This window comes from Pholis gunnellus (assembly GCF_910591455.1).
Source record: "Pholis gunnellus genome assembly, chromosome: 23".
Lineage (NCBI taxonomy): Eukaryota > Metazoa > Chordata > Actinopteri > Perciformes > Pholidae > Pholis > Pholis gunnellus.
The window spans coordinates 10,074,417-10,095,194 of NC_136550.1; the positions used below are offsets into that span (position 1 = coordinate 10,074,417).

Consider the following 20,778-nt stretch of genomic DNA (forward strand, 5'->3'; position numbering starts at 1 on the left):
GACAGATAGCCCGTCTCCGAGGAAGGTGCATCACTCACCCGACTAATCAGGTTTTGCACCAGCAAGGTCGACGCCCCCCCCCCCCCCCCCCCCCCCCCCCCGTCTCCAGCTCTCACTGTGATTATAAATTAATATTCACACAGACGTTCAGACAGCTACTGGGGGGATGAGAGTGTGTCATGTCTTTTTTTTTTTAACGTGCACGCAGCTGATCTCAAGCTGCGCATACAGCAGACGAGGTGGCAGATTGAGAGAAAAGAACAGGGGGGGGGGGGAGAGAGAGAGAGAGCTGCTGTGGAAACACAGCGTCTTGTGCTTAGAAGTCGGCTATATGTTTCACTCAGTATGGTGAAAACCTCGCAGAGACAACTGACAAAAAGGACATCTAATCACAGGAAATAACATTTCTGTGATAATTCTGCATATTAAATATATATATATATATATATATATACGTGAACTTGATTTTTTTTTCTTGTTCTGGTTGCTAAGTGAGAATGAGAAAAACATTCGAATGTCAAAAAAAAAAGTCGAAAAACCCGAGTCTGAAAAAGAAAATATTACAAAAAGGTTTGGAGCCCCTGAATAATTGATGACACGCTGGATTCAAGGATGGTGGAAAACGTGGCAGAGAGAAACGCCACACGTTTATCTGTATCCAGAGGAGGAGATGAGCAACTTTCACAGGTGCCAAATTCAGACAGAAGGCAACAACGCTCGGCAAGTGTTTGGTTTGTCTTGAGAGGATCGGAATACGAGCAGGTGATGAAAGCAACCCGTTCACATTTATAGTTCGCAAAGTTTCACTAAGTCCCATTCGGACGGAAACTTCCTCTCCTTCTGTCTTTACTTTGGTTCATTTTTCATTCTCCAGCATCGTCCAACTTCATCATTTCTCCACTCCCTCCCTCTCCTCCATCCATCCATCCCTCTCTCCCCCCCTCCTCCTCCGCCGCTTCGTCACAGCAGATTCCCGTTTAATCCTGATTATGGCTTCAAAGTCCCAGTTGACACCAAGCGGCTCGAACTTTCTGTGTGTGTGAACACTTGCGCAAAACAGCGACGAGATGCCGATTCCGGCTATGAGCACATCTGTCATTTTTTTTGTATCGCTTGTTGGCTGCGAGACGCCGTCCTTGTGTTGACACGTCGCTTTAGCCAGCGTGCGTGTTTGCGACATGATAGCAGACTCTTAAGCTGGAGTGGCAGTTTCAGTCGGTGTAAGTCAGGTTTGGGTGAATATGCTCGCATGTGTGACATTGTTTTCCCCCATAAAACAGATGTTTTCTGAGTAAGTGTGTGTGCATCACCTGTATGTGTTGGAGTTAATTGCTTAGGGCTGAGTGGCTTTATACTAATGGGCTCAATGCCCGCTGTCATCTGAACAACTTCGCCTTTTTTTTCCCCACTCATGACTCTCGGCCTTGTTTTCACCTGCCAACATTGTTTTCATAACACTCACTGTTATAAAGTCCTTTAAGAACCTTTTTTGAGGCGTTTGTCGGCTACAGGGCTATGAAGTGGTCCGATCGATAGTGCAGAGTGCCGCAGTTGACGTGCGTCTAGCAGCCCGGCTCTCGGGTGTCAGTCAACTGATACAAAAAGGCAGTGTTTCTCCAAATATGTCCCAATATGTTTTTATCCTCTTTTGAACAAAAATTAAAGAATTTGCAGTGTTGAATATACTTCATATATGTCCCGACTCTGAGGAGAGGTCAAACTTCTATTTCCAACATAAAAAGGAAGTTGACAACGTAACGCAAAACACCTGTCTAACAACGCTGTAAGTTCTGAAGCAGTGCGTTGTGATATCAATGCAGTGATTTGCTTAACACTGGATTACTGTGACAAACAAGCAGCACACCTTAAACTCAAGCACGAGACACATTCAGACTGTCAAACGTGGTGACGGTGCAAATAGGCGGCAACAAAAAAACGGACAGAAAACGGCGCATTATAATTGATAATGAAAGATGCTTTTTCACATTTTGCACAGCAGCACAGCATCTATTCTGTGTTGAGTAGTCATGCAGTACATAAACCTGTCAGTGCAGGATGAGAAACCGACTTCTCCCGAGTGTATCTGAAATTTTAATGCCTTCAGGGCCTTAAATTAAGGCATTTTACGTCGAACTTTGTTGGTCTCCTCAGACTTCTTAGGAGTCCGCCCGTCTCTCTGCTCACACCGCTAAACAAGTGGTAAACAAGTCCGCCTGTCACTCCTCGGTTTTTCCTTCCAGTTCTTTTCCCATTAGCGTCAATTTTGTTTTTTATTTACGCAACAACTACTTTCTCCTTTGTCCTTCTCAGTTTTCTGTACACGCTATAGTGACAACTTCTCGTATTTATTCACTCTGCCCGATCGGATTAGCGTGTTCTCGATCGGTTATTTAATTTCCTGAAATAAGGCTTTTCCAGGACTTCAGCGTACACACAAACACGCGTGCATTCACTTTACGCAAACAGAGATAATTACAAGGCTGCTCCTGTGATTAAGTGCCATGCAAGTGGTTGTTAGAGGTGTGAAATGAAGAAGAGATAGACAGATAACCCAGCCGCCCACAAAGACACATTAGTGTGTCGTTTTGTGTGTGTGTGTGTGACTATATGTGACAAAAAGAGTGTGTGTTGTCGGAGTGTGTCTAAACCCTTTATTCCCCCCGCTGATAAGTCAGAGATGAGGCGGATTTCCCTTCTCTCCCCTCCTCTCTGTAAATGCTGAGTCAATGATCCTGGATCAGCGCGTCGGGCTTTTCTCCTGCCTCGAAACATGACTCGAATGTCACACGAGGCCAACTCCAGATCAGAGGCGAGAAGGATTCATGCTTTCACTTCACCCTGTTACTAGCCCCCCGCGTAATGATTTAAGCTGATTTTTATTGCGTGATCAATATATACTATGTTTAAATGATTTATTTGGTTTGTTTATTAGACTTTTATTTGTTTCTTTTGCTTTGCTTTTTTTTTTTTGCCTGCCCTTAATGACCTCTCCGAGACGTAAACATATGAAACGAGGTTAACGGCGATATTGCCGTGACGAGAGGGATGGGACTGCCGATTAGGCAAGAAAAGCAAGGCAGGGAGAACCGAGAAAGAGAAAAGGATGGTTTGGCTGGATTACCAGTAAAAAGGAACAAATAAACTAGCTTTCCAGCGCTGCTTTATAGGCTACTTTCTTTGTCCTCGTGCTGCTCGTGCTGCTTGTGTGCGTGGTGTAGTCTGCTCTGAAGTGATTGAGTGCTCTGCAACAACACCCATTCTTCAGGGGAGGCAGCGCGGTGGATGTTGCATTTTAAAAACCTCGAAAAGCCATTTGCAATGCTGTGGCCTTTTGCCATCCCCATAACTAATTGCTGTTGTTTGATGCTTACCACTCGGCACAATTGATCTAATTCACCCAACATTTTCTTTGTTTCTCTCACGGTTATTGGAAGAAAATGAGAGAGAAAGAAGAAAAGCTGTTATTTATGTAATATGTATGAACCGCTGGATTTATTTGTACTCAAACAAAATGTTGGTGATTTACGTTTGAGCTGAATTTGGATGCAAATGAAGCAGTATTCAGTGCGCGGATTAAACAATAACTGTAAACTTTATTTATTAATATGAATAACCGCTTTAAAAAAGAGCAAACGTTTGGGATTCTAAAAACAGAATGCAGATATGAAATATTGAGATGATAAAAAAAACATGTAACCAAGTCAGTGAACCGGAGGCTCAGGGATCTGAAAACAAGAGAGAACCAGAAGAGAACTTTGCTCGTGAAAGGAGACAAGAGGTCAAACGAGGGAGAATGCAGGAAAGCTTGACAGACAAAAAAAAAAAAGAGAGGAGAGGAGTTGTTTACTCAGCAGTTAGATAGAGAAATGAAAAGAGTCGGACATGACAGTACAGGCTCTGGGAAACGGAGAGCTCGGCCAGACGGACTTGTTCACAAACGCACCCCGACACAGGTTAACAAACACACAGACACACTTGAGACAAGCAAACAGAAAGTGAGGATGAATAACTGGTGTCCTGACGTCCAAAATGCAGGCGAGTCAACACAGCACTATCTTAGCTGCCACGAGATGAAGGAAAAACAGAGTCCGCTGAATGTCCTGGTGTTGAAAAGATATAAGAGTTGATTTATTTGTGTGTCATTATCCCCCCCCCCCCATAGTGAACGACCGGCCCCACAGATCCTTTATCTACAGGGAAATGCAACAATGCTTTATATACATATATGATGAATTCAAGCTGTATGTACATGTTTTGCCGCTGGTATTCATGCGATATTAATTCAGACATTTGTCAAGCGTGAATTGAATTGTGAAAAAAGAAAAAGAGACACAGGGGAGTAAATGACAGGGATCCACTTAGCAGGAAGCAGTGCAATAAGAGCACTTGTCAAATGAACTCATCTCTGGTCAAAGCCGCTGTGGCCTGGTCCAAAGTGACCCCGGTGAAAACTCGACCATTGAAACGAAGAGAAGCAACAGGAGGACACGTTTGTGGTGACCTTACGATGGAAACTAGCCTGTGATCTGGCGAGCTGGCTATCACGAAGCCAAACTTTACAGGTTCTTCAAAGAGCCTCTCTGGATGGGGATCATTACCCATTTCCACACCCACACACACACACACACACACACACACACACACACACACACACGCAGGTGGGTCCAACAACCTCAGGTCGCATTAAACTCGCTCACTCTTACAGATGTGGTGTCAAGATAAACCGTGATGAAACCACACTGCCTAAAGCGAAGCCCCCGGTGACTCAAACATGACTTCTGAAGAAACAAACTGTGAGTCTCACACACACACACACACACACACACACACACACACACACATCAGTTTGTTGAAGTATCCACCAAACTGGACAGAATATTGAGTCTGCAGGCGCCACGAGGAGAAACATCTAACCTGCCACCGTGTCTCTATTTCTGATTTCTTTCATGTTGTCTCTATTTTGACGTCTCTCTCTGTTGGGCTACTTTTTATTTGTCTTTCTCTGTCTTTGCATCAGCTATCCCTCTCTGTCTCACACACACACACACACACAAATCAAAATGAACCATCTGATGTTCTGCAGCAGGGGAGCACGAGTCGGCGCTGGAAGCTCATTAGTTATTCAGTCATTAGTTGGTTTCACATGACAAACCATCATCCTGTGTGATGAGCAATCTGCACAGGACAGATGCTCCCGTACTTGTGTTGCCATGAAGCACTTGTCCAATTCAGTGTGTGTGTGTGTGTGTAATTTAGAGAGGAGACAAAGGTCCGTGCGTGGTCAAGTGAGAAACTGGTAGCCTACCTTTCATTTTTGTCAGCTGAAAGGACAACTGTCGCTGGCAGATTTGATAAGCTCCAGCGAGCTAGTTAATCACGGTAACGTCAGCTCTATGAGTTGGTTGGAAAGGAAGACTTTGGCTGACTAATTAATGCGTCCAGCTGACTCGTTTTAAAATGAGAACCCTATGGAGTGCTGCAGGGATGAAATTTTTTGGAAATTATATAAAATAAATAAATAAATGGAAGGGCACTCGGAAGTCAGTCAGACCTCCAACAAAGCCATTTCCTGAAGTGAAAAATAATGTGTGCATCTGCCCCGGCATTGGGCTGCGCTCCAGAACGTAATGGGTCCTTGGCCCATGCGACACCCTTTCAAGTTTCCTGAAAATCAGGCCTGTGGTTTTTTTTTTCCCCCCCTAATCCTGCTGACGAGCAAACTCAACCGAACACTTCCTTGGCGGATGTGATAAAAGAACAGCCTGCACTCTTTAAACGCACAGCCCCGTGCACTTTACTTCAGCATGAGCCTTTCTATGCCTAGTAACAGCTGCTAACTTATTACGGTCGGCAGGTAGAAATGTAGTCCTTTTTGTTGTGATCTTGGCCTTGGGGACAAACTGAGCTATTGGAACTCATTGCCCCCATGTGGGTTTGTTTTGTCACTATAACGGAACACTTGTGCAAACGCATTCAATCCACAACACGTGGACGCATTGCAGACTCAAACGCGACAGCCACAGGTGCACCGGCCTCCATGGGCCGGACCATCTTGTCGTTTTATGTCACACTCTCTCCATCTTCACCCTTTTAGCCATTCCCCCCCCCCCCCCCCCCATCTCTTCTATCCATCTATATTTACCCTCCTGCCACATGTCCCGTCACTCTCCTCCCTCGCTCTCTCTCTCTTATTTTTGCTGCTGGATGTGTGACATTTTAATGCTTAAAACACATGGCTCATCCTTCTGCGCACACACACACACACATGAATGTGTGTCCGTGCTGACAGACACACGAACATACACAGAAGCAGGAGATAAACAAAGCTTTCTGAAATGCCAAACATAATTCCACACAACAGAGGAGAGCCAGCGTGTCGTCAAGTGTCAACCAAGTCATTACAACTTTAGTTGGCGCATTCTGGCTCTCAGTGGAATTTAAAAGGTTATACTATACTTAACTGTCTGAGGAATAATCATGCCTATAGGAGCCACCACACTCAAAGAATGACATGAAAAGCATAGGGTCGTCCATCTCAAGATTCCCTGTAGTCACATTTTCTTTGCTGGGAGAAAGAAGAAGAAGAAGAAGAAAAGTAAGCCTTGGAGTTATGAGGATGTCAGCCCTCAGCGTTATATCTCTGTGAGCACACCAAAAGCATTAACAGTCCTTGGATTTGTTGCCAACACTCTGCTTGTGTTGGAATGTCACCAGTAAGAAGCTGCTCTCCAAGGCCACCGGTCACAAAGAAACGTCAAACCGCTATTCTTGTTGAGGACATTTTTCCACCGGTCACTTTTGGACCCATGAGAGTGTACTCGTGTGGCGTGAGACAGGAGACTCCAGACTCAATTCAGCCGGCTGTCTATGCTGATTCATACGCCAGATATCAGCGAAATGAAATTAATTAAGACAGTTTACAGGCTGGGAATTGGGGAATGACTCACTGATTGACGTAGGGTGCCCACGTCACGCTGACATCACTTCTCAGACTATTGTCAAAAAGCTTCTTTTTATTTTTAGAGCAGCAGAAAAAGGATCTCAAGGAGTGGATGACATATTCATTAGTTCTAGTCTACAGTACAGGATCCAGTTTCGTGGGGACCCATGTGGCTTCCACTGCACAACGCTCATCAGTGACAGATTTGAAACTTGTGATGCCAGGTGGCTGCAGTTAACTAGCTGGTAAGAAAGAAAACCCAAACGCCTCATGCCTTTTGGCAAGGACGGGAAGTACCGCTTTTAACTCGGGGACATTAAACCACAGCAGAGCTGCCAAGGTTTCCGTCTGCCACCAGTAGAGCTTGTGACGGTAAAACAGTGTTCTTCAACGTTCTCCGGTGGTGTAAATGTGCTACGACGCTTTAGAATGAGGTCGCTGGTGCAGAACAGAAACTACTCCGTTTCAAGTCTGATCAACACGTATGCACCAAGGTCGCTCACAGTAGCTCGTCCGCTGCATCACCGTCTTCAACAATCCGCTTTAGTACAGAGCCATTTCAACTGCAGCCGCTGTAGGAAGGGCACATCAGGTTGACTTGCCGGTGTGTGTGTTTACATAATCTACAGAGGCGAGGACAAAGGACAGTGTGCACAACGGGGTCCCGGCTAACGTCAAACACTATCTCGCTCCATCAGAAGGGACAATTCATCCATTACATCTGTGTTGATGGTTTGCAAAGTGCACTCCAAGTCAAATGAGAAATTAGAGTTGAAAAGACCAATTTCATCTCATCATGACCAACTCAAAACAGATTGCTGCTAATTACTATGAGCTGAGCAGAGCAACAGGAATCCCTTTATTCTCATGCAGCTCACATTTGTCTCCCTACAGGTAGGAAACCCTGTATGGAAAACAGCAAAGCAAATGGTAATTTACTATTAATTAATCTAAAAAGAGTTCACATTAACCACTGCTGGCATTCATTCTCAGCTCATTCACAACAGAAGGACATGAAATGCTTTTCTGATGCTAAACAAGCGCCAGTGCTTCATTTCTGACACTGTTAACGGAGTTATAAAGAAAACCTTTTAAAAAGTCATCGATGACATTTCAGCTTTGAATCAGACTGAGACTTAATAACTGGAATGTGTCCTCTCACTTAGCTGCAACAAAAGTGTGATACACCTCAGAAAGATTTACTTGCTTTGCCATCTTAACAGCACAGAAGACGCGTTGACCGTGATAGCCGACTAGGCTCGCTTCACCTTGAAATGGAATGCTACATTTTCTACATTTAAGAGTTTTTGTGGACTTTTCTCATAGTTTTCAAAGAAAAAACATCCAAGAATGTGGCTACCCAATAAAAATGTTAAGTAATGTTAAGTAGCAGAAAGGGAAAATCTAAATGATAACCACGAGAGAAACATAATGTGTCAGTTCTGTACTTCTTTCTAGTCTAATTATAACAGTTTATATGTAACCCTGTAACTTTCATAAACTGTAGCACGGTTGGTTCGACATGGTGTGCCGCGTGTCACTGTCACGTTAGCGCAAAGCACACAACACCAAATAAAGTAGGATGTGAGTGGAGAGCAGGGCCGTCTTTCAATCAGAGGGTTGGTGGTTCAAACCCTGGCTCCGGCTCCACTGGTTGCATGTCGATGTGTCCTTGAGCAAGACACTTAACCCCGAAAATGGCTCCCGTAGCTGTGCCTACGGTATGATAGCATCTGAATTGTAAGTCGCTTTGGATAAAAGCGTCAGCTAAATGACTGTAATGTAATGTACGGCGCAAGTCAAGACTTGAATTAATCAAATAAGCCCATTAAAAAGGAGTATGAAAGGTGTTCATGACATCTTTATCTTACTGTACATGACTTGTACATGAACAACTCATGCAGCTCATTATTTTTAATAACCTCCATCTTCTCAGTTTTTGCTGATGCTGCAGCCTTGAGTCAACAAGCGCTTGCACCTGCTGATAAAACTAGAGGCCTGTGTGTTTTTGCAGGGCTGAATGTAGAGGTAGTTTCAGACACAGAGTGTATCTCAGTCTGAAAACCGAGCCATAAAGAAGACATTGAGCAGGTAACGTGCATGGAGATGCAAGAAGTGTCCGAGAAGGCTGGAGCACCGCTTCAGAGAAACTCGTACTCTGGAGCTGATTCAGCACACCGGGTGCTTCTCTCGCTCTTCTAGTTTTCACTGCATCGCACCATTAACCGCGCTCCACCGGCTTAAAGAGTTTGAGATGAGCTCTTATGAATCCATTCGCAGCAGATCAATACAATCAAACCATTCAAGCTGAAGAGGTCTTTGTTTTTCTCTCGGCAACAGTAGAAGAAAGAAAGAAAACGCCGCACAGAGCAGCAGCACCGTCACGCACACGCGGCCGAGTGTCCTACCTTGACCCCTCGCACTCTGAACTCGGCCAGGGCTCGGCTCATCTTGGAAGCTGCCGTCTGCAGGTCCTTCCCACTGGCGATGACTTTCACCAACAGGGAGTCGTAGTGGGGCGAAATGACAGCGCCCTGGAAGGCCGAGGCGCTGTCCAGACGGATGCCCATGCCCTCGCCGCTTCGGAAGACCTGGAAGGAACGGAGCAGACGAGGGGAGAGTAAAAGACTTCATATGAGAAAATAAATATATATATATATATATATATATATATACACACAGTCAGGGCCATAAGTATTTGGACTTCATATCATCTACTGAAGTCAAGAACACTCTGGAGGAGGTAGGCGTGCCATTGTTAAAGTCTACAATCAAGAGACGCCTTCATGAATCTAAGTACAGAGTTACAACAAGGTGCAAACCACTGGTGACGCTGAAGAACAGGAAGGCCCGATTAGACTTTGCCAGAAAACATCTGACAAAGACTGACCAGTTTCGGAAAAAAAGATTCTTTGGACAGATGAAACCAAGATTAACTTGTACCAGAAAGTGTGGAGAAGGAAAGGAACGGCTCATGATCCAAAGCATACCAAATCATCTGTCTAACATGGTGGAGGCAGTGCTTTGACATGGGCATGTATGGCTGCCAATGGAACTGGGTCACTGGTGTTCACAGCTGATAGAAGCAGCAGGATGAGTTCTGAGGTGTTTAGGGCTAAACTATCTCAGATTCAGCCGAATGCTGCAAAACTGATTGGATGGCGCCTCACAGTGCAGATGGATTATGACCTAAAACATACTGTGAAAACAACCCAAGAGCTTCTTATGGCAAAGGAATGGAATATTCTTCAATGGCCAAGTCAGTCACCTGATCTCAACCCAAGTGAGCAGGCTTTTCACTTACTGAAGATAAAACTAAATGGCAGAAAGACCCACAAACAGGTAGCAGCTGAAGGAGGCTGCAGTAAAAGGCCTGGCAAAGCATCTCAAGGGAGGAAACTTAGCATTTTTGGTGATGTTTATGGAGCCAGACTTCAGGCAATCATTGACTGCAAGGGATTTTCCTCCAAGTATTAAAAATAATGATTCTATTCACAATTATGTTAGTTTGTCCAATTACTTTTGAGCCTCTGAAAATGGGGATGACTGTGTAGAAATGGCTGTAATTCCTAAACGGTTATTGTGATTTTGTCACAAGCAGTCATCGCTTCAGAGGTCAAAAGAGAGGGAGGAAAGAAGACACACCAGCCAACCACCAAAAGTGACTCCTTGTGGCTCAATGTGTCGAGGTTGGAATGCAGCTCTGTCACATGTTTCTCAGGCTTTCCTATCACCCGCCACAGTGTCAAAGAAAGAGGTGAAAATGCCAAAAGCTACCTAAAATAAACTTGCATCCTTCTCAAAACGTGCAAGATGCAGAGTCAAATGCTGTTCTTTGCTACTGTCAGTGCTGTGTTTCTCTGCAACGGTGCAGGATTTTCATTCCCTACTAATTCTAATATCTCCACACCATGCACAGAATGTGTTAATGGCTTGTTAGTGCATTGTAGTGTGAATGCAAAACATCTCAGAAGCCTAAAACGTAAGCGGAAATCAGCCTGCGCTTGGAACGCGTTTGGCAGACGGACACAAGAGAAGCGCGAAATAAGGAGATGAGAGGAGAGAAGACGAGCACGAGATGAGTTAGAAACGGAGAGGCTGGACGGTTCCAAACCACTTGGCAAGAGAGCAGAGAGAGGGAGGAATGGACCGTCCAACGCTACAACATATGGACTCCCTTGAGGGCTGGAGGAGAGAGATGAGTAGAAATGATAATTCTAACAATGTTGTGCCACACTGATGATATGCTGGTGATATTTTCAATCAATGTAGATATGCTGAGCTGCCAACCATTATGACTAAGAGTATTTTTTCATTATCCATTTTACAACTCACCATTTTATCTCAAATGTTGGGGTTTCTCTCCAAACCCCAATGGCTTAGAACGGGGGTATTTAATTAAAATTCCCAAAAGGTCCAGATTGAGAAAATCTCCTCTGGCAAATGTCCGGAACATTACAATAATATCTAACTTGCACTATTTAGTGCAATATATATATATATATATATATATATATATATATATATATTCAAGAAGCCTAGTAGTAGTAACAACGTCTCTGTGTAGTCAAATCATATAAAAAAAGGACACATCAATTATAGTTTAACAATTATTATTCTCAGTTTTCAAAGTTAACTGGATGGATTATAAATAATACATAGAAATACATAAAAAAATGTTCTTCTCATTTCAAGTAAATTGAGGGCTGGATTAGAGAATAACTGACAGAAAGCTTTTGAAAAATGTGCATCTTAAAATAAAGATAAATGAATTTCACTGAGTTGCCCTGCAGCTTTAAATTCAGTTCATTCAGGTGTGAAGTGATGTCAATCAAAAAACAATATTATATTTTTCTCATCTCCTAACAAGAGAAATTAGTGAGCATGGACTTTATCTGTGGTTATTAAACCACTTGTTTCAGCTCTATTCTCTCTGTTCACATCATTGTTGGACAGTGAACTAACGTGTTCTGATCATACTGGGCTCTTATTTTCTGTGAATTCATTTGAGATGTCAGTGGGTACGTTTGCTCAAAAGAGTTGTGCTTTGTGTTGTCGTGGCGCCTCACATTACCGCTTTTAATAATCGCCACGGTCTCGGAACATATGAGCCATACTGGTTTTAAACTGTCCGCGGGAAGAATAAACCTATAAGAGTCCATCTATTCTTCGTTAAAGCCTCTGGGTCTCTCTGACCACGTTTCTCTTTTTGGAGAACGTCGTGTAAAATAAACTCTTGATTCTCTTTCCTCGTCTCGCCCCGCTGTGTCACGGTGTGTGAACATCTCACTTGAGTCAGGAAACTTGTCAGAATACCCATTTTTGATTGGCTGAGCTGCATCACGTGACGTGACTTACAACGCATTGGTCGGTGTGTTTCTTGCACCGCTGAACAAGTGCCGTGAAGGCTGAAAAATAAAAGCGCTCCGTCAAAATAAACCGCCTATTAGTGACCCCTGGCTTAGAATCATCAAAATACTGTATAATTGCCTCCATAAAGCATGAGCTACAATAGCACTGTGTGATGGCAAATGGCTGACTGAACAGCAGCCAAAGTGAATGGACCACCAGCTTACATTCAAGCCGAAGCTAAATGAACACACACTTTTATTCAACACCTAAACAAAACGTGAAGCCCAATGCTGGATTACTGCTATGAGTGGATATAAATGGATTTTTTCAATTTGGATTTAGTATTTAAAATAATCATAGAAATGTCCTTCACCGGGGGAAGAGTCTTGATCTTTTTTTAACATAAAATGGAGACCGAGTTGAAAGGGATGAAGCCGTAAATGAATGAGATGCTGAGGCAGAGGAAATGAGTGCCCACGCACACCGCCTCTACACATGTGCAATATGCTGTTTCAAGGTTCAGAGCCCCAATTTCCGGGTTGTGATTTTCATAAAGCACAGCACTGCCCTTTGATTTTAAAGGCTTGAGGCTGGTCATCGGCACTTCGTGCGATTCTGACGTAGATTTCAATGTTTCACACCGGAAGTCTTTTTTTATGATCATTTTTGGGGACTTTTTCGCCTTTTCTTGACAAAGGACAGTGTGGAAAAGGGGAGGAGGGAGAGCAAGGGTTGTGACATGGACCACAGCCTGTATATAAGGAGTGGACGTAGTCAGGCTGACGTCCCCCATTGGTTCGTGGACTGCAGTTTTGAAGCCTCGAGTTTTGCATTTTTGCGAGGGTGGAGCGAAGTACAACCGAACACTGAATAGGACTGACTTTGTAGGCAGCCAAAAATGTTACAATTAACTTTCATGAATTGAATTACACACTGTGAAAGAGTTAGTAAGACGAAAACACGAACAACGCCATGGTAGCGACCTGTCAATCAAAAAGTAGCCACGCCCTAAAGCACACCCTGCTTTATGGTCCATTGTTCTCTAAATTGGACCATCATTTACTAAAGGGACATCATGCTGTGTTGAAGGAGACTTGAGACCATAAACTCATGTCTACAAGGTTTACTGAAGTAATAAATCAAGTGAGAAGTAGAGTCATTTTCTCATAGACTTCCATACAATCGGACTTCTTTTTTGCAACTGGAGACGTCGCCCCTGCTGGCCAGTGGAGAGAATGCAGGTTTAAGGCATTTTTCCGCATTGGCTTCTCTTTTCAGACCCGGAGGAGGCCGCCCGCTTGCAACAAAGTTCCCTCGGCCGGAATCAAACCCGCGGCAATATATGGCACGCGCTCCACGCAATTTATAGTGGTCAAGTAAATAACTCTGCATATGACATTGCAAACTGCTCTGGGAAGAATACATTTGTTTTAAATTCAAAGAGTAGGTAAGGTAGGTATATCTGAGGAACGTGATTTTAAAAAGACTGTCATTATGCCACTGCAATGTATTGTTTAACAAGCTACACAAACGCCGAGCATACACAAAAGAATCATTTTCTATTTCATATTGACTACAGCTTAGGTGGGGGCAATTGTTCAAAAATAGACTTGAGCATTCTTGAATGCAATCCCAATCTCTCCAGGATGTCATTTTACACTTTCAGAATGTAAAATATTGTCTGTGCAATTACCATGGTGGAAAAAAATAATGACTTCCTCCAAAAAGATGAAATGAGATTAACAATAATGTAACTTCAACGCTTACGTCGTGCATTTTGTAGATGGAGGCTCATAATAAATCGGAAACACAAAAAGTGACATAAAAAAAAAAACAGCAATGTAAAAGAAAGAAAAGAAAGAAATTACATTATGTCCAACAACAATCCAACTTCTCCATTCTGGATTTTTCTGTTTTGTAAACATCTAACATTGCTTTTGAGCCATATCGGGGCACTTTGTTTCCACAGTGTACTGAAGCAGTTGCCAACCCTCCTATGTGCAAATGCCCCTGGGAAAATCGACACTCTGTCTTTGCTCTTTATTCATGAACTCGTTCCTTTCTGTGAACAAACCATATTGTTTCACAATGGCTCTCTGTCTCCAGTTAACGCAGCAGGCCGAGCACACACTGCATACACAAGACCGATGCAGCTGTTAGCATTGACCGCTGTGTTAAAGTGACAGAGTGGCTTGTCTGACGACTGCCCGGGGTTTCTTTGCACATTATTGTGTTTAATATCAAACTGCTAGATTCCCCCCCAGGGGAGGGGAACATACGGTAAAACACCAAACATTGCTCACATTGAGACTCATGCTGCTCTTAGCTTCGACTCACTCAGCCTTTTCATCCACACAAGTTGACTGAGCATCACGGCGATAAGCACACAGTTTAGGCAGAACAACTTGCAGTGATAAAAAAAAAAAAAGGGGGGGTTAGACGGAGGATCAGCGAGTCGCTCAAAGGCACTTCTGTTCCCAGTGAAGCAGCCGTAAAGTTTTTGAAATCATGATTTCGGTTTCGCATCCGAGCGCTCCATGCCAACTAGGGATGTGTCGACCGATTGGCTGCCAATCCGCGTCGGCCAAAATGAATTAAATAGAATGTGATTGGTGTTCTTGAAATTGTTTCTTTAAAGCCCAACAGGGTGATTGTGTGTCAGCTGTGATTACATGCAACAAACTAACAGCCGAGCAGTACGACAAAAAAAATAAAAACACAAAAAAAACAGGCGTTTGCAAGCAAGCGTGTCAGAATCTGATTTTGAGCGGTTGATCGTTGCATGGCCACTCATCCACTTTTGTGATCACATAAAAACTAGTGAGGGCTTGTAATCTGGCTGCGGCCATGTGGCAAGGCCAGATGGTCGGTGACAAGGACAGTTGCCATTTTGTGGCCTGGTAGGCATTTATTTTAGTGCGCGTTAGGGTGAAATGTGTTTCCTAATCGAACTGTTTAAGCGGCACACCAGAGGAATTTAAGACGTATCGAAAATTCCAAATGGAACCAAAATTCAACAGGTAAGATGTGATGAATCACCTCTTTAATAGGTAGTCAGAGAGGTAAGTTGTGGCTTTTGCAGGGTCTTTTATGTGTAATCTTAAGGAGCTAATAGGAAACAATCTGTGATCTTGGATCAGATGATCGCACTGGCACTAAATCAGGGAATGTGATGAATTGGAAGATGAGTTCTTGCGAAGTGTGTGTGCTAATACTGCCCATGTGTATCGGTGTATAGAAGACAGAAGACACGCAGCGGAACGTGTTGTAACATTGTGTCCTACTGTTGCGTTTAAATCAGATTACATTGCTCATTAGTGAGTCAGTTGCATCAAGAGCGAACTCTGACGCTGACCGAGTCTTAGCGAACTGGATCCAGAAAACGTACCTTAGCATGAATACACACGTCTTCAAATGCACTGGGACAGCGGACAGACGCGCGGTAGCTCTACGCGTGCACAGACAACACGTTGCCCTTAAATATCGACTTCTCGACTGTGAAACAATCCTGTCAGGAGACTAATCAAACATGCAGCAAGACAGATGTTTGCCGTTACACTTTACTGCACAAACATGTATGAATGGGATATGTGTTCAAACTGGAAACCCCCCATAAAACTAGCACGGTGGAGCCCCGGTTATTGGAACCACTCATATGAAGGTTGTTTTGCAGGGATAAAAAAATATATATATATAATATTAAAACTGATGAATTTTATTCCAGAGGGCTTTCAGTGTGTCCTGTGTGGCCTTTGTAGTTAAACTGAAACTCACTAGATGTACCGTGTGAGAGAACGTTTAAATCTAATAAACTAAATGGTTTTTGCTCATCAAGTATGTGTGGAAGCATTTCCATATTTGCTTTTCTCAACTGTGTGCTAATGAGGGGACAATGCACATTTAAGCTCTGCCATGGTGAATATTAAGCATATTAATTTTGGCCTCGGGGCGTATACATAGAGGAGATGAATGGTGCCACAACACCCCCCCCCCCCCCCCCACAGAGAGGAGAAAGTGCCTTCATCTCTCACTGGAGCAGTGCCCCCAAGATCTGGTGGCCAGATATAGAGAGAGAAAGACAGAGAGAGAGAAAGAGAGAGAGAGAGAAAGAGAGAGAGACAGACAGAGACAGAGAGAGACAGAGAGAGAGAGTAACTGTACAGGCAGAATTGAATGAAAAGCCAAATACCCTGTTAATAATTAAAGTCAAGGTGTCAGCTTCGTTCAGCCCAGGGCGCTGTCTAGCATGAAAACCTTGCTTTCTTCTCTCACTCTCGCTCCGTGTCAGTGTCTCTCGCCGTCTTAGCTCCCGTTCTCTCCCCCCTCTCTGGATAGCCATGGATACTAATAATTTAAAAGCACTGAAATGGTCTCGCTGACACATGCGGGCACTGATTTGGCCCACTGACGTCCCCGCACACACACACTGCTGGTGCTGCTGTCCCGCTCTTCGTTTAACTATAATTTGCATCGCACTTCAATGTACCAGTGTTGACATTTTATACATGTCACATGTGCATTTCTCACAGCGTATTGAGAGTTCATTGTAAGTCATTCCTGCTCCTGCTGTTTATTTATCCGTCACCGTCACGCCGTCTAAAACCTCCTTCCTTCTCTCAGAACTCTATCACTCAGAAGGTCAGCGGTGTATTTCTCTGACATGGTATGAGAGAGCGTTGGGGCTGCCATGGGCACATTACATATTCTCCCCTGCTAAAAACAATATACATACATCTCACATGTTTACAGGAATTCAGATAACTAAATCCATTTCCCTCATGATGTATTTTAAATAATGTCAACATGGCCGAGTCATAAAAGTGTGTGTCCCGGAGAGTGACAAATGTAAACAAAAAGAAAAATGCCAACAGCATGAAATGTGGAGTTATAAGGTTTCAACTGACAATACTGATATGATGCCTTATAAGGCAAAAGAACATTTGACAAAAAGAAAAGTGTCAGTGCCCTTGAAGTGCATTCAAATGACCATTCTAGATAAGAAAGAGTGTTATTCTGATGTCAGAACATTTGTTGGGAACAATTGGGAGAGAACTAGATGTGTAAAATGGGTTTGCATTTGTCACAGCGCCTTGCCATCTATCATGGAGATAGACATCACACTCGTCATCGTGAATCATATGAACAAGACAAATGGCTGCCTTTAGCTAGAATTCCATTACACTGCATCTAACCGAGGGCTCAACACCTGAAACTACTTCAATAACAGTTCATGACTTCCTTTCATTTTTTTTTGTTTTTACAGTTCACAGGGGAGGTTGCGTACAGTATACAGGACTACGAGAATGTCGCCACATTTATGTCAACAGATTAAAGCCTCCCTCGACATATAAAGTGGTTATGGCTAACAAGTTAGCAAACAAAAGGCCTATTTACACACCCAGCAGGCATTAGCATTCATCTGGAGTCATGCTGGAGGAATGGTAATTCTCTGTGTGTCCGTCACTATGAGAGACCTCTTTCTATCTATTGTCATTGTGTCTATATTGATCCGTGCCGCTTTAAGGTGACTGAATTGCGTGGTTGATCCGAGGCATCGACTGAAAATCAACTCTTGGACTCCGTTACACATCCTGAGTCTCTCTCTGGTCGACCTACATTGCTTTTGGTTCCGACCGTATTAGCTTCTGTGATGAAGTGCTGCGTTTGTTCCAATTTATCTCAAAAGGCTCAGAATAAAACTCTCAAGCCCAGCTTTCACAGCGAGATTTAAGTTCGGAAACATCCAATTGAAAATTGATTCCGCCCTGGCAGGTCTGTACCGGACCAATCAGTGACTGTTTGGATGACGAATGACTCGCCGCCTCGCCTAACTCGGCGGCATGCTGTGGATACAAAATGTGTTTTTAAATGTTTCACTACATTGCTGCTTGCTTATCTATTCAATAACATAACTTGGAGAACTGGCGAGGTGAAATAACCTTGAAAATGGGTCTTAGGTGGTTTCCAGCAACCGCTGAACATGATCTTTGGTACTTTCTATACCCATACAGGAGCCGTATCGTGGTAATGGCCCTAATCCTCCAGCATGTTAAGTGGACCCCAGATCAGATTTCACAGTTATTTTGCTTTTCGTAATAACACTGAAATAACTCTCAAAGACACTCTCCGAGCCATTTACCATGCAGTTCATTTCTCCTATCCCCTTTGCTCTGTATGTCCACTTTACAGACTCCGGCACCAAGCCTCATTTATCTCTCTCCATCCCTGAGCTCTCTTTCCTCACAGACTTTCACCCAACTCTCAGTCCCGCCGCTGCAGACTTTCATTTTTGTTGTTGTCAGGTGTTGTTTACGTGCAGAGCTGAAACACAAAGCAGGCGTACGCTCGATGCTAACGTATGGAGAGGAAGGAGCGAGGCAGAGCGCGATGCCTGTACGAAGCACAGAGACAGAACGTGACAGCAATGTCGGAGCTCCGACTGGTAACGTACCAATTAAGAGAGGCCGAGGAGCCGGCAGAGAGGCAGAGGCACGGAGAGGTAAAGAGAGTAATAAAGGGAAAGAGACAGCGAGATGAGAAGATAAGTGCCATGTTATTGTTTGAAGGCGAGCTGTGTCGGTGGTGAGTCGAGGCGGGGAGACGGACGTGAGGACGGAAAGAATGAAGTTTGTTTGCTGGTAATTGGGTTTTTTTTTTGGGGAGCAAAACCTCGAAAAACAAGTGCTTGAGAATCGTCATCATGGAAACGTTATGCTGTTTGGTCTTCGGGGTTGAAAAGCACACCAGTCTGACACAGAAAACTGTTGCGAACTTGGTCCCTAGCTCTTCAGGCATCTTCCTACTTTTTCCTCCCGCTGCTAAATGCGGAAGTGGGTTGACTCCCAGGGAATTTGGTTTATGGGCAGCCCCTGAAAGATGTGCCCCCCCCCCCCATCTCATGAATTTAATTACTCATGTCCTTCAAAACTGGGTGTTCTTGCCGTCTCAGTTGACGAGGAAGTTTTGTCTGCATGTAACTGCAACGTGCCGAACGAAAATGGTGGTGTGCTGCCGCCAGCCCCATGAGCCAGTGTGTGTTCACCGCAATTTCATTCAGGAAATCAATATTCTATTTAATTTCATCCGGGATTAACAAAGGTTGTTTTTTTTACAACGTTAACAGGACTGATGCTTTATTATTTGGCCCTTATGACGAATTGCAACTTATTGTCTGGCAAAATAAAACCCGATAGCTTCCAATAGAGTAGGAAAATAAAAATAACCCGAGGGTCAAGGAAATCTGCGATAGTGAGAGCAGAAGCAGGAATGTGTGTATGCAGCACAGGGAGCAGAGAAACTGGCAGAACAGGCTGATGTTTTTAGAAGAACCGTCTGTCACCTCTGCTTTTCACGCTCTCACAGCTACTCAGAACACGCGCCAAAGTGCTTTGCAAAACCAGCGCAATACTAACTCAATTTTCCTGAACGCATGTGAAAAGACAACCTTGATATTCAGCAAAAAAAAAAACTAAAGTGGATCCATGCACAACACAGCTGCCGAAGGAAACGGCTAGTTACACAACACTATCATTTCTGTACAGCCAGCTTTCTTCTGCTGGATATAGCAATTACTCTGGATTCTATACAACAAATAGAGATCCGCAACGCAGCTTGAGTGAAACAAACTGACAACACTGAGCGCTACGTTTCAAAATCACTGATTGCTTTTCAGGCAATTTGGTGTTTACCTTGATTATTGTTGACTGGAAGCATTTCTACAGCTCTGCGAGTCCTTGTGAGACAGATATTAACTACTTTTAGGACTCGGCACCTGGACAGAAAAGAAAGGTGTGCGTGTATTTTACACGCCAGTAGCGTGTGTGAACAGCAGTGGAATAAGGACTCATCTTTGCAGCCATTGAGAATTGCCGTGTTACTGAAGCAGCCCACGCACACAAGCGTCCTGTGGAATCCTCAAAGTCGATTGTTGTCAGAGGGGCTGAGATTAACTGGTTGGATGTCAGCAATTTAGTCTCGCATTATCGTTGGCTTGGCCCGACCCACGAGACCGTAAATCTAACCAACAGATGGGAGAGAACGTTCACCATCAACGAGTGTCGGGTAGGGAGAACGCTAGAGATGAGTGCAAAGAGTCATTTATACACATGCCCGTGCGTTTTCATCAGTGCTTCATGTTGATCATCTGTCCCCTTCCTACTGGATTATTCAGGACACCAAAAGTTCACCCGAGTGGCACTATTGAATCAGAGCAAGGGGAGGCTCACATTGATCTGCTTTTATATTGAACGCCCATTACATTGATTGGAGGGCCGATGCCGGGTGTGGATCGTTGCAGTGACCTGGTCACGCCGTCACCATCACACAACCAGAGCGCGGATTCCCCTTTGCTTTGAATCGTTACGGAGCGATACGTGTTGGCAGCCAGGCTTATTGGTCTCGCTTTCATTTAAAGTCACTCCCCATCTTCTCCAACTCCCGTCCCAAGTCGCTCCCAAAGCTAGAGCCAAGGGAGCCGTGACCGATCC

The 20,778-nt window shown here is 44.0% G+C and overlaps 1 protein-coding gene across 1 annotated transcript in view; it reads right to left on the reverse strand.

The window, feature by feature from the left end:
- The window catches only part of pcxb (pyruvate carboxylase b), a 244,169-nt gene that overhangs the window by 121,270 nt on the left and 102,121 nt on the right, over positions 1-20,778 (reverse strand). Inside the window, exon 12 of the mRNA XM_079185036.1 lies at positions 9,349-9,531. Within this exon, the coding sequence (XP_079041162.1) occupies positions 9,349-9,531 (183 nt within the window). The remainder of the gene's footprint in view (positions 1-9,348; positions 9,532-20,778) is intronic.